The sequence below is a fragment of the Diceros bicornis genome, chromosome 6 (assembly GCF_020826845.1).
Source record: "Diceros bicornis minor isolate mBicDic1 chromosome 6, mDicBic1.mat.cur, whole genome shotgun sequence".
Classification (NCBI taxonomy): domain Eukaryota; kingdom Metazoa; phylum Chordata; class Mammalia; order Perissodactyla; family Rhinocerotidae; genus Diceros; species Diceros bicornis.
The window spans coordinates 29,214,276-29,228,481 of NC_080745.1; the positions used below are offsets into that span (position 1 = coordinate 29,214,276).

General features: G+C 50.6%; 1 protein-coding gene across 2 annotated transcripts in view; it reads left to right on the forward strand.

Annotated features, from left to right (window-relative positions):
• Positions 1-2,880: 2,880 nt before the first annotated feature.
• The window catches only part of DLG5 (discs large MAGUK scaffold protein 5), a 126,876-nt gene continuing 115,550 nt past the window's right edge, over positions 2,881-14,206 (forward strand). The window contains exon 1 of one of the 2 annotated variants that reach the window (XM_058543107.1): positions 2,881-3,534. In XM_058543107.1, the coding sequence (XP_058399090.1) occupies positions 3,231-3,534 (304 nt within the window). In that variant the 5' untranslated portion in view covers positions 2,881-3,230. The remainder of the gene's footprint in view (positions 3,535-14,206) is intronic. The other variant, XM_058543108.1, reaches the window with a different exon arrangement.

Here is a 14,206-nt window from a genome sequence, read left to right on the forward strand (position 1 = left end):
AGGCCTCTCTCCTAGCTCTGGTGGTTGCTGGCAATCCTTGGCATTCCTTGTCTTCTAGATGGATCACTCCAATCTCTGCCTCCACTTCACATGGTATTCTCCTGTGTTCGTGTGTGTGTGTGTCCAAATTTCCCTCTTATAAGAACACCATTCATTGGATTAGGGCGCATCCTAATCCAGTATGACCTCATTTTAACTTGATTACATCTGCAAAGACCCTATTTCCACATGAGGTCACATTCACAGGCGCTGGAAATCAAGGCTTACACGTATCTTTTGGCAGGACACAATTCATCCCAGAACAGGGCACAAAGGAGATAATGTGGGGGAAGCTGCCCTGAAGGGTATAAAATGCTACAGAAATACAAGGTTATACCAAGGTCACAGGTTAAAGGAATCCCATGGGCCAGCCCCGTGGCTTAGCGGTTAAGTGCGCGCGCTCCGCTGCTGGCGGCCCGGGTTCGGATCCCGGGCGAGCACCGACACACCGCTTCTCCGGCCATGCTGAGGCTGCGTCCCACATACAGCAACCAGAATGGATGTGCAACTACGACATACAACTGTCTACCGGGGCTTTGGGGGAAAAATAAATAAATAAAATCTTTAAAAAAAAAAAAAAGGAATCCTAAAGTTTAACGTGTTTTTAAAGTCAATGATTTCCTCTAGAATTTATGCTTTGCATAAAACCCCAGAGTTTCCAATAAAGGGTTTGCTGAAAGTAGTGTCTATCACTGTACAGCACCTGGGAGAAAACCCTCTTAGCAAATGGACTTCCTCACTGCTTCCTGGGAAGGCTTCCAGAGGCTAAACACACATGTTCCCCACCATCCTTTTAGGAGTTACTGGGAGACCGTGCCTCCCTCCTGCCCCCTCCTATCTCAGACACCCTTTGGATCTGGGATTTACCCAGAGTTGGTTCTAAGCATAAACCAAATTAACCTACAACTTCTCCCCCTCTCCCCTTCCACCTTCCTCTCACCCTCTAGATTTCTAGTTAATCCAGCTAAGAACAGAGGTCCAGGTGTGTCCTGAAGGGTGGATGCCTTTGTGGATGATTTAGGCTCTGCAGTTGCTGTAGGGGAAGTGGTGGCCAGAAGAGGGAACCATCTCTCAGGGGCAGGACGGGGAGGGACAGCTAGGGAGCCTGTCTGGACCTTGGCACTGTGCAATAGCCAGCCTTCTCCTCTCTTTAGAACCTTGCTCAGCCGTAGAAGCCCAGACTATCTGAGCAGCGGGTAAAAGAGTTTAGTTCCACCATTTGGGTCATTAAAGAATTTGATCAAAGCTATACACCTCCATCCCAGAAAAATACATACATGTCCACAAGAAAGTTCAGATAATTTCAAATGTTCACTGACACCCTCGAGCTTATTCATGAACACAAGGCTAATAACCCCTGAAAGAATACACTGTCTCCTCATTTTCCTGAGAAAACTGAAATCAGCTGGAGTAATTGATTTGCTCCCACGTTGTGCAGCTATTTACAGGGAAATCCAAAACTGAAGTGTAAATTCTGGTACTTGTGTTCTAACCACTATATGTAGAGTTTGTTTCCATTAAATAAAAGCGACTCCTCCCCTTAAAGAAGCAGAATCTTGTAGAAAACTTTGCTTTTGGGGAGAGGAGAGAAAATGGTGGGGGTGGGAGTGACGGTGTCAGTAGAAAAAGCACCTGTGGCCCCCAGTGCTTGTTAATAACTTCACTCATTCCAACAGAGGCGTTGGCAATGGCGCTGGGATCCCACTCCACACCAGCGCCGTGGGGTTGTTGAGAGCCATCCGTTGGGATTCCAGCTTTTAAGGCCCTCCTCCTGCAATTGGGAGGTTTAAGTGTCCACAAAGGGCTGTAACGGAAGGCAGACGTTCTTGGACTTGGAGCCGGACTGTAGATCCTGGTTGAGGGCATCAGGGAAGCAAGGTTTCCATAGCCCATTGATTTACCTTCTCCAGACTAGCTAGAATCTGGGGGTGACATCTAGGGAGGAGAACACCTCTCCTGCCAAAAAAATCCATGGCTCCCCTGCAGAGCCTCACCTCTCTTTCTCATCCAACAACACACCCCCTCCCCCTCCTCCCAACATCCAGTCCTCTTTAGACTCTGGGAACCAACTCATCTAAAATGGGGGTGAGGGGAAAGATCCTGATTAACCGAGTCTTGGGAGAGTATACTGGAAAATTCTCTATATAAGAGTTCCTTGGAGTGGGGAAAGCTCACAGATTCGGGGGGGGTCTTAACTTGGAGATGTCCAATTTAGGGCACTCCCTCCCTCAATTGTCTCCAGGCTTTATTTTGGAGTTCTCAGATTAGGAGACTCTGGATTGGGGGCAGGCCTTTGTTTGAGGGGGTCTCCAATAGCTTGGGGGCTGGCCGTGTGCACGGCCGAGGGGGCTGGGGGTGCGGGCTGCTTCACGCAGGGCCCCCAACTCCGCGTCCCCCATCCCCGGCGGCGCCTGGGCCTCGGGGACCCGGAGAGCAGGCGAGCGCAGCGTCCCCGCCTCCCAGGCGGGCCGGGGGCGGGGAGCCGGGGACCCCTCCCCTTCGCCCATCCCCTGCGGGCCGGCCGCCCGGGCGCTCGGACGGACGGCCGGGGGGAGGGGAGAGGGCGGCGGGGCGGGGCGGGCCGGCGGCGGGGCTCGGGCCATGGCGGAGCGGGCGGCGGCCGCGGGGCCCCGGTGAGCCGGACCGGGGCGCACGGGCCGGGCCGGGCCGGAGCCATCGGGGGCCTGGCGCACCCCGCCTGGCCGCTTTCCCTGCGGAGTTGGGATCTTGTCTGGGGGGCGGCGCCGGGGTTTCGGGGCGAGTTTTCTCGCGGGGCCGGGGAGGGAGCGGCGGGCGGGCGCGGAGGGCGGGGGGGGAGCATGCCCGGCTGGAGCCGGGCCTCGGGGCGCGCCCCGGCCGCCGTCCCCACCTCCGCCTCCTCCTTCTCCTCCTCCGTCTCCTCCTCCTCCTCCTCTTCCAGTCCCGCCGCCGCTGCAGCCAACATGGCTGCGCTCCTGAGCCCGGGAGGCGGCCGCTGCTGAGCGCCGCTCGCCGCCCGGGCCCCCAGCCCGCCCAGGCCCCGGCTCCGGCCCATGGCCCCCTGCGCTTCGCGGCTCCCGGCGCGCTAGGGCTGCAGCCGGGCGCTCGCCGCCCCGAGGCGCTGCGGGGCCCCTCGCCGCCGCAGCCAGCCCGCGCGCCCGCCGGCCTCGGGGGCCCGGGAGCCGTCCGGCGGGGCGGGGCGGCCCGCCACCATGGAGCCCCAGCGCCGGGAGCTGCTCGCCCAGTGTCAGCAGAGCCTGGCCCAGGCCATGACGGAGGTGGAGGCCGTGCTCGGGCTGCTCGAGGCCGCGGGAGCGCTGAGCCCCGGCGAGCGGCGGCAGCTGGACGAGGAGGCGGGAGGCGCCAAGGCGGAGCTGCTGCTCAAGCTGCTTCTGGCCAAGGAGCGGGACCACTTCCAGGACCTGCGGGCGGCGCTGGAGAAGACGCAGCCTCACCTGCTGCCCATTCTCTACCTGAACGGCGTCGTCGGGCCGCCGCAGCCCGCCGAGGGCGCCGGTGAGTGTCACCCCGCCCCGGCCTCTCGGACCTGCCTTCCACGACTTCTCTCTCCAGCTGTGCTAGGGGTGACTCACAAGGGCCACCAGTCTACCTGCCGCTGGCCGCTAAAGGAGTCGGTCTAGGGAGGGGAGGCGATGCGGGGACCCCTGCTTCACACCCCCACCCTGAGTCCAGCGGTTGCTCTGAACTATGCCGGCACTGCAGGCCTTGACTCTCCCGGCTGCCACGGCAGCAGGGTCCTCCCGAGACCACCAGCTTCCGCCGCGCGGTGACCTCGGAGGGGTGGCCGTCAGTCCCTTTTCTAAGGCTCTTCGCCACCCGCCAGTCCTTTGGGAGCGTCTGCTAGTCTTTAATTAATGATACAGCCTAGAAGAATGGAACCAGGGCCAGGACCGGTACTCCCGAGCTTTGGGCTCTGCCACCCCCTTGCAGGACCACTGGTGTCTTTTCACTTTCTGACTCGCTCATCTCCCTCTGCCCAGAGCTCAAATCTGTGTGCTCGCTCAGACTTGTGGTTGATTATGCACAATGTCTGCTAGGTTTCTTTGGAAACTATGGGCCCGGAAAAGTTGGGGAAGTTGCATTGCACCATGGGAAAATCCTAGTACTGGCTGCTGGGGCTCAGATCGCTCCCTGACGGTGCTGAGCTGCCTGAGGAGGGAAGACTGGTGGCTGGTTCCCTTGGGTGGTGGGTGATGGATTTGTAGGTGTGTGTGGGGGGCAGTACTGCTGGGAGTTTGTGACAAGTGGTAGTCTTGGCCTGGTCTGGTTGAAGAGTGTGGAAAGCCAGCTTTTTAGACAAGGAAGCTTGAGGAAGAAGGCTTAGCACTGAGGAAGGAAGAGAACCAGCGTTTATTAGGCACCTGTTGTTGTGGCAGGCACCCTGTTCTATCACGTTCAGTTGTTACCACTCTGTGAGCTATTATTCCTGCTTTGCCAGAGAGAAAATTCCAGTTTGGACTGGTTAAAATGCTCAAAGTATTGAAAACCAGAAGTTTTCAATTATGACCTTTTGTTTAATTGAACACTTTTGGAGCCAGAAATCAGCAAGTGCCACCTTTTCTATGTCTTGTCCTTGCTTTAAGAGTGATCCGAGAGGGCTGACAAACTGCCCTTAGCAACCTGTAGGCCAAAGACTGATGCTTATTTGGCTGTTAAAAGCCTCACTTCTCAAGGGGATGATTTTATAAGCTGGGTTACCGTTCCGGGTAACAGCTCCAATGTATATTGGCCATCTCAACCTCACTTGTTATAGGAAAGGAAATGGACATACAGAGACCCTAAACTGCGGGCCCACAGCACATCATTCCATTGGTGGCCCTTCTGTCTGCACTTTGGGTTTCCAACTCTGTGGCATTTATGCCCCCCACACTTAGAGTCTGTCCACCAGTTGTAGTTGTATCTGAGTTTCTGGGCAAACCCAGTTCTCTCCTGTGAATGGTGCTTTGGAAGATTCTAAGAAGGGCTGTCAGATGTGGCCATGAGGATGAGGACAGAGGGAACTCTCATCGGGGTAATTTTTTTTCTTTTTAATTGCTTTCTGTCTGTCTATCCATCTGTCTATCTTTGAAGCAGGAAGTTTATCAAGGAAGTGCAGAAGTTGGAGTGCAGACTCAAGTCCTTGTTGGGGTGTGTTTGAATCAGCGCTAGCTTTAATCTCTGGAATAGATGGATGATTGCCATTAATTAGGTCTCTCCCTTTTTCATGCCTGGTGGAGAAGGTGGGACCTCAGAGGGTGGAAGTTCTAGGAGCTGGTCCTGACCTCTAAGGAGGGGATGGAATAGGGTTTGGATTTTATCCCTGAGGGAAGTGATTTCAGACCCTAGTTTTACCAGAATGCAGAGTTCTGTAACTTTGCCAGAGGATCATGAAATCCTCAGAAGAATAATTTTCAAGGGGAATTTAAGTTCATTTTAGTTAATACTTTAGAAAAAAATTAGGATAGCATTTGATATGGCAAGGTACCATCTAGAGCTTCTGGGGGAGAGGGTGACATGGTGTGCAAGTAGACAGTAGAGTGTTGGGATCTTTGTAAAGGATGAACTGCTCTGCAGGGGTGTACCAGCTTATTTTTTCTTTTAGCCAGGGAGCAGTACATAAAAGAGCTGCTCTGGTTGAAGGGATGGAAGCACCTGTCTCATCTCCAAGGAGCCAAAGTCGGGGAAACCCAGTACCGTGTCCTGCCCCCTTACTCTCTCTAGCAGTTTCCACTCTGCAGGCAGGTCCACGGCTCTGCCTGTAAGTCGGCTTTGGTGCAAGCCCCTTGTGGGAGCCTGAGAGAGGAACCAGTTGGTTTCCCGAGGATCCATAGCGTCAAGGGGAGGCCCTTTTGTTACCATCTCTACATAGGAGGTGCCACCATCACCCAGTAAGGGCTTCCTTGGTGGATTCCACACCACGTGTAGGGCCCTGCTTCGGGAGGCCCATCCCCTGGGTGGCACTGTGTGCTGTGGGAGTTTGCTGTGCTGCAGGCACATGATGTCTGGCAGTCCCCCAACATGGGGCCTGGAACTGGGAGGAAGCTGTCCTAGGTGGTACTGGGCAAGTGAGCAAACCAAACCTGTCCGTTCTGCTCATGCTCTGTTAGAGCCCCAGATGTTTATAATCCAGCGTGCTCAGGCCTGGGGTGTGAAGTGACCAAGAAAATACAGTGTTGTTTTATTTTGGAGGGTGTTGGGACTCCCAGGATTGACGATACATTGCTGTTCAGCATTTTGTATCTTACCACGTACTTTAATATCTCCCTTAATTCCGTGGAAACCCCGGGAGGTGAGTGGTGTCTTTTCTGCGTTACACTGGGTTCTGTAGGTGTGGGGACAGGGCAGAAAGGAGCCCGGGTCGAGGCGAAGCTCAGTGCTCCTGATTCCGTGTTGGGGCGGTTTTTCCTGTTACCTGATTAGGCCCTCCCACTGGAATTTCAGGCTGTTTCCTGCATCGGGGAGCTCTGGAATTATATAGCCTTTCCTTGTCCCGACCCCTGGATCTGTAAGGAAGAAGTGGTCACCTTTGCCCCCGCCGGTGGTAGTGAGAGGAGAGAACTCTTGTTCTCCTCGTAGTGACTCAGATCTCTTGTGTGTTTTCCACAGTTGTACCAGGATCCTTTGCTTTTTGTCTTTGATTCAGTTGCTGACATCTGGGTTTTCTCACTTGAGGATCCTCGACGGCCTGCCCCTGGAGTGAGGGCCCTTTCCTGGCCAGGAACCTCAGCGTCTTCATCTGTGAAACGGGGCTGAGGGTGCTAGGCTGCCCGCTCAGCCCCCAGGAGAGCAGAATGTGACTGGGGACGACTCAAGTGCCTGGTCCTGTGCTCGGTCCAGAGGGGACAGAGACGGGGGTGCGTAGGATGTAATTCCAGCCCTCCGCTCACTGCCTCATTGGGGGAATGAGACACTCAGGAGAGCGACATTATGAGACAGATCAGTTGAGTGATAGAAATGCAAGCAGGCTTTTTCCGCCTTTTAAAACTCTGTATGCTACGTGCTTTCCCCAAATACTGTCATCCACCTCCTCCTGGCTCTAATTACCATCTAAATGGGGAGGGTTCCCCAAGCCATTTCACGCCAGGCCTCTCTTGTGGGGCAGAAGTGGCAGAACTTGATGATCCTCTCTGCGTGTGCTGTGTGCTCAGAGCTGAATGTGTCCTCGTCCCCTCCATGCCTCCTCTTTAGTTGCCTAGCGAGCTGGCTGACTTGGCTTCACCAGAGTTTAGAGAATGGAGACAGCAGTGTCTGCTGGAGAAGCCGAGGAAGTCTTCACGGAGGGACTGGGGCTTGAGCTGGGTATTGAAGGGGTGCTGTGAATGCGCAGAGGGAAGGGAGGGCGACCTTCTGGGCCATAGATACAACGAGAGCAGAGGCCTAGCCGTCACAGGAGCAGTGTGTGCCTGAGTAGAGCAGGGGATTGACATTGGCTCTGGATGGACGGGATGCAGAGGTAATCTGGAGGACCGTGATGTCTAGGCTGAGCGAGGGGTTTGGACGTCACTTGGAATTTAGGCACTGTACACTTGTTGGAAGTTAAAGCTGGAGGAATTTTTTTTTTTAAGGAATAGCTCTGCCAGGCTTTTCCAGCAGGATGAGGGCAGTTGGCTGCTGATTGTCAGATATGGATTATTTATTATTCCTTAGAGGTTATCTGGGCCTTTTGTTCTCTCCGTGCTTGCTCGGGTACCTGCCACCTTTTCTTCATCCACTCTGCCTGGAGGGTCGACGGACGTGGACATAAGGGAAAGCTCCAACCATTGTAGTTTTTCCTTTGGTTGTTTTAGTTGTGTTATAGAGAGGAAGTGGTGGAGGAACTTGAAAATAATGGTTGAGAAGAGGTTTCTAAGAGAAAGGCAGATTTTATTTATCCCTCTATGTATTATTAGGTCAGGGTACCTTAATGAAAGTGACAGAAATGTAGCTCAAACCATATTAGGCAGAAAAGAAATTTATTGTATAATATTCCAAAACATTGGGTTGGATTGGGGAAACTGGCTTTTGGATGATTGATTATGAACGCTGCAGGCTTTTCCCATGGGCTTGGGACATGGACTCAAGCCCTTCTGGGCTTCATCTTCACCGCCCCTGACCAGAGAATAAAGGGAGCTCTAGCCGATCTGCCCAGGCAGAAAGATCTCATGGTAAGGTTCTGATTGGCCTGGCTAGGGTCATGTGTCTATGTGAGGCCCAATCACTGTGGTTGGGGCTAGAGGACTAAGATGGGCCCAGCAGTGGACCCAACCAATAGGATAGGGTGATGGGATGCTGTGATTGGTAGCCTGTACCATTACTGTTTGGTTCTTTAGAGGAGGAGAAGCAGTTCTCCAAAGGAAGAAGATCAGGAAGGATGTTGTGCAGGTCTGACTGCAGGTGAATGTCCACTACATGTGGTCTCATCTTTGTGTGACCATACAATTAGCAGATGAGGTCATTGCTGGAGTGGGGCGGTGGGGAGAAGTGGTCAGACTTCACTAGATTCTAGACCTTGAGCAAGGCAGTTGACCTTTCTAAGCTTATCTCCTACTCTACAAAATAATTAAAACAATAATTACTTCACTATGCTGTTTGACAGTTTGTGGTAAGAAAAAAAGAGAAGCATTTTGTTCCTTTGGCAAGCAATGCAGCCTGGAACCAGCCTTAGAAACAGAAACCTGGGATTCTCCTGGTATTGCTGAGGGTTGTGTGAGAGCTCCTTGTAACTATGCTGAACAGATGTCAGGGTTGCTTTTACTATGGCTTTGGGTCACCAAGATTCACATTTGCTGTTGTATTCCTAATGCCTAGACTAGAGCCTGGCCCGAAGTAGGTGTTCTGTAAATTCCTGTTGAGTTGATGACTAGTCAGCCGTGTGTAGAATGAGTGGTGTGTCCCTGTGTAACTCCGGATCCTCTTCAGAAATACGTGCAGGTTCCTAAGTGGTGACTTCGCAGGGACAGACGGCTGTGGGAGTGCAGGAAGGCTAGAGTGAGTTCCAGATGCACACACGGATGTCACCACCCACAGTATGTCTATGATGGAAGCAGGTGGTATCTGAAGTCTCCAAGGTCACCCATCAGGTATCAGCATTGTGGGGCTGGCTGCCAGGAGCCATGTGGAGCGGCCACATTGCTTGTTTTAGGATTGGAGAGCCCTTCCCTTGTTGCACTTAGAATCTGAATGTCAGCGTGGTGTCCTTGAAAGAGTCCTGGATGAGGATCTGCTCCTGACTGTGCAACATCTTGATGAGCCTTTTAACTACCTGAGGCTTGGATTTTTTTCAGTACGACAGTCGAACTAGAAGTTTAGCATTGCCTGAGGACTTGCTCAGTCCTGTAGGGTTCTCAGCACTTCCAAGGTGGCATTGGGTCCAAGGAAGCTTGGTGATGGGGTTGGACTAGATTTCTGAGGCTTCTTCTAGCTCTGTACCATGATTACTATTTGCTGATTTAGCGTTGGTGTCGAGTGATTTTTGGTACTCTGGCTTTCTATTTCTTGAAAAAGTCAGCAGCGTAGGAGAAATATTTTGTCTTAGTTTTTTTGTTCCACCTTGCTCCAACCACCTATACTTTCTGCAGGCCAGTGCAAGGAGGCTCTTCAGTAATTTCCTGTAACCTTGGGAAGACGTGAGCCACAGAAATACTGGGCATAGAGTAAGAGGGCTGAGCTGCCTGGCAGTCCGTGCAGTGGGGGTGCCGAGGGTATTCAGCAGAGAGGAATTTTAAATGAGATTGAGCTTTTTTCACCTTGTACCTTGGGCAGATTGCATATGTCTCAATTGTGTGCTCTATTGATCTTTTTGAGACAGACTTCCATGAAAGTGCTACAGAAATATTTTAAACTAAACACGTTTGGAGTGTCCAGTATTGGCCATCCAACTCTAAACCCTTGGTGGATAATTGCGAGGTGACTGTTTACCTTGATGTTCATTTCACACTAAGGGTCATAACCCATTTGCTTTGAGTCTTTTTTTTTTATTGTGGTAAAATATATATAACAAAATTTGCCATTTCAATCATTTTTTTCCTATTTTTTTATTGTGGCAAAATATGCATAATATGAAATTTACTATTTTAACCATTTTTAAGTGTACAGATCAGTGGTATTAAGTATATATTCACATTGTTGTGCAACCGTCACTACCATCCATCTCCAGAACTTTTTCATCTTGCAAAACTGAAACTCTGTCCCCATTAAACAATAACTGTCCATTCTCCCTCTCCTAGCAGCTCCTGGCAACCATCATTCTACTTTCTGTCTCTGTGAATTTGACTGCTCTAGGTACATTATACAAGTGGAATCATACAATATTTATCCCTTTGTAATTGGCTTATTTCACTTACCTTGATGTCCTCAAGGTTCATGGTGTAGTATGTTTCAGAATTTCTGTCCCTTATAAGGCTACATAATGTTCCATTGCGTGTATATACCACATTTTGTTTATCCATTCGTCCATCGATGGACACTTGGGTTGCTTTCACCTTTTGGGTGTTGTACATAAAGCTGCTGTGAACATTGGTGTATAAATATTTCTTCGAGTCCCTGCTTTCGGTTCTTTTGGATATATATCCAGGAGTGGAATCACTGGTAATTCTATGTTTAATTTTTTGAGGAACCGTTATACTGTTTGCTTAGAGTTTTAATTAAGGAAATTCATACTGTCCATAGTACCTTGACTCAGGGTTGAGTGGCCTGGCTAGAGTCCTAGTTCCAAAATTTTCTTTCCTTTTTTTTTTATAATTTTATTTATTTATTTATTTTTCCCCCCAAAGCCCCAGTAGATAGCTCTATGTCACAGTTGCACATCCTTCCAGCTGCTGCACGTGGGACGCGGCCCCAGCATGGCCGGAGAAGCGGTGCGTAGGTGCGCGCCAGGGATCCGAGCCCGGGCCGCCAGCAGCGGAGCGCGCGCACTTAACCGCCAAGCCACGGGGCCGGCCCTCTTTCCTTTTTTCTTCTAAAAATTCTGTATTTTTTCCCCCAACCTATTTTGGAAAGTCTCAGGACAGTTCCTTGGGACTTGAAAGAAAGATTTGAGTTTCAGTAGTCATCTGTGATTCTTTTGAGGCCAGAGTTGTTAACCGTACAATCCCAGCAGCATTCGTATCTGGCAGCCAAAGGATGTTCACACATTTTCTTCTTGTTTCCAGTACTAATCTCTCCATCCCCAAAGGCCTTGAAGTATGTTAGTTATTTCTGCTTTGTAGACACTTCTTCCTTATCCGGTTCAGGGTTGGTTTGGTTTTTCAGCCTTAAATTCAGCGTAATGGCTATCAAGATTTTCTTTCAAAGGGCCTAGATCAACGTTTCCCAAGGAAACATCTTCTAAACACTAGTTTGATGGGATGTTCATGGTGTTACTGGGTGAAAGGGTTCCGTGGTCAAAGCATTTGAGCAGTGCTGGTTCGAGCAGGTCACACAGGCTCCTTTATTGGGGCCTCTTGAGAGCGCTAAGAAGCCAGTGTGCTTTGGAACTTCACTGGAGTGGGTTCACTATGCAGCGTTTCCCAAACTGATTTGACCACAAAATCCTTTTCCCTTGAGCATCTTGCGACATCAGTGTTCTGAGAAGCACACTTTTGGGAAACTTCAGCATTAGTGCATGGAACTGGAACATCAATGTATACCATCGTTTTTCAAATTTTCTCCTAGCTCTCTCGTTCAGGGCACCAAAACCTTAAACTTTCCCATTCTTTTAAATTCTGATACCAGCTGAAATAGGCATATGTGATTCTGGGGCCAGTAGATATTTTAGGTATGTCGGTGACTTAGATGTGTAGTAGATTCTGGAACCAGTAGATGTTTTAGTTGGTGACCTTGGTTGGGTAAGGTGTGTGACCTCTCGGGGCCTCAGTTTCCCTGGTGTGGCTTGACAAGAATGAAGTCTGGTTTCGTGATGGCTGTTCTTTGAGATGTTTAAACTTCTTGCAGTCTTCTCTAGGTCTGAGCGAGCAGGACTAGGCTTTGGTCCACAGTACTTGGGGCTTCCAGGAGTGCCTTGGAAGAATGTGTGGAGACCTGTCCCGGTGGTTTGGTGACTGTAGGTCTGGGACTGGCTAACTGTTGGACAGGTCTTTGCTGGGGTGGGGAGCAGGAAGATGGTCTCTGCCCTGAGAGTGCTAAGTTACTTCTGGGAAGACGGGTGATACAGATGAATGAGCCAGGTGGCCTGAGCATTGTTGGTGTCTTTGGAGCCAAGGAGGGAGTCCACGAGACTAGAGACAGCTGAGTGTTATGAACCCAGTCTTGGGGACCCCCACAGACTGGGGATTAGATCTTAAGTTGTGTGACTTCAGCAAGTTGTTTAACCTCTCTGGGATTTTTTTTTTTTAATTTGTAAAAGTGCTAATAGTATTCTCCCCCTAGGGCTTTGGTGAGGACTGAGGTGGTTTATATGAGGCGAGGGCAAGCTGCTGGCGCTGGCGCTGCCATTGGGATGGCCTGCCCTTGAGTAGAGAGCTGATGTCCTGTCTATGCTTGGGATCAGGGGGTGTCACAGGGCACAGGCCATACCTGGAGTTGGGGAGAGTCTAGAGCATGCATGGACCAGGAAGCCCCATATTCCTGGGTGCTCAGGACACACTTTCAAGTGCTTTGGTCCTGGAGCCCACATTTTAAGGAAAGCATCGCCATGAGCTGAGAGGAGTTGGGCTCCAAAAGGTCCTTGGGAAGAGTTTATGTTGGAGGAAAGGAGCCTTAGAGCTTGGATGCCTGTTTTCAGATGGACACGGGGCAATGATGAGACCCGGTTCCCTTTGACCCCAGACAGCTGAACATGGGCTGACAGGGGGAAGATACTGGGAGGTAGAATTGAGCTCAACTTGAGAAAAGACCTCCCTCCCTCCCTCTTTCCTTTCATTTTAAACTTCATGTTATAGAATTGTCAAACATATGCGGAGGTGGAGAGGATAATATAATGAACCCCCAGCTCTCCCAACAACTTTTGTTTTCTGTAGTATTTTAAAACAAATCCCAGACAGCATATAGCTTCCCCCATAAACACTTAAGGAAGTGTCTCTAAGAGAAAAGGCCTTTTAAAAACACACAGCCAGAAGACCATTTTTACAGCCAACAATATTTACAATAATTTCTAAATGTCATCTTGTATCCAGTCGATATTCAATTTTTCCTTGTCTCAGAAATGCCTTTTAATAGATGGTTTGTTCAAATTAGGATTTTAATAGATTCATATACTGCGTTTAGTTGATGTTGCCTTCTGCGTTTCTTTTATAATCCCTAGCAGCTACCCTTCCCCGGGCCTTTTGTTTTAGGAAGAACTTGTTTTAGTGGTTGGTGCCACCAGCCATGGAGTGGACTGTTCTAGGTGGTGATGTCTCTCCCCGGAGTGTCCACATAGGCACTGGGTGAGCACGGGGTGGTTACTCAGAGAATGGGCTGTGGAGTCAGATCGCAAAGCTCTTCAGCCTCAGTTTCCTCACAGGGCTGTTGCAGATAATTAAATGAAATAGCATATGTGAAGTGTAAATGTCCGTTATGATTTTAATTTTTTTTTTCAAGCAGTGGGACCCTTTTCATTAACTGGACTCTTACATGAAAGCCAGACAAGGCTTTGTGTAAAACAGACAAGGAGGTGCTGTGGTGATTGGGTGTGGAGGCTGGGAGCCTGCCCCTTTTCCTTGTGGCACTTCCCGAGGCACCTCCACAGGGTTCCCCAGGGTTCCACAGAACATAGTTTGAAAACCACTGGCTTGGATGCTTTTTTTTTTTTTTTTTTTTGCGAGGAAGATCAGCCCTGAGCTAACATCCGTGCTAATCCTCCTCTTTTTGCTGAGGAAGACCGGCTCTGAGCTAACATGTGTTGCCAATCCTCCTCCTTTTTTTCCCCAAAGCCCCAGTAGATAGTTGTATGTCATAGTTGCACATCCCTCTAGTTGCTGTATGTGGGACGCGGCCTCAGCATGGCCGGAGAAGCGGTGCGTCAGTGCGCGCCGGGGATCCGAACCCGGGCCTCTAGTAGCGGAGTGCGCGCACTTAACCGCTAAGCCGCGGGGCTGGCCCTGGATGCTTTTGTTTTGAGATGCTCCCCATGCTGGGAGAGAGAAGAACCATGCAAAAGCCTCACCTTCCTTTGCCTGAGCTGAGCGGGATTGGCGAGTGACAGCTGGACCCAGAAGCTGCCGTCTGTCCGTGGCAGCTGTGTTTCGATGAGATAGTCTTGCTTTCACCTGCTTCCTCTGTTTACCTTTGT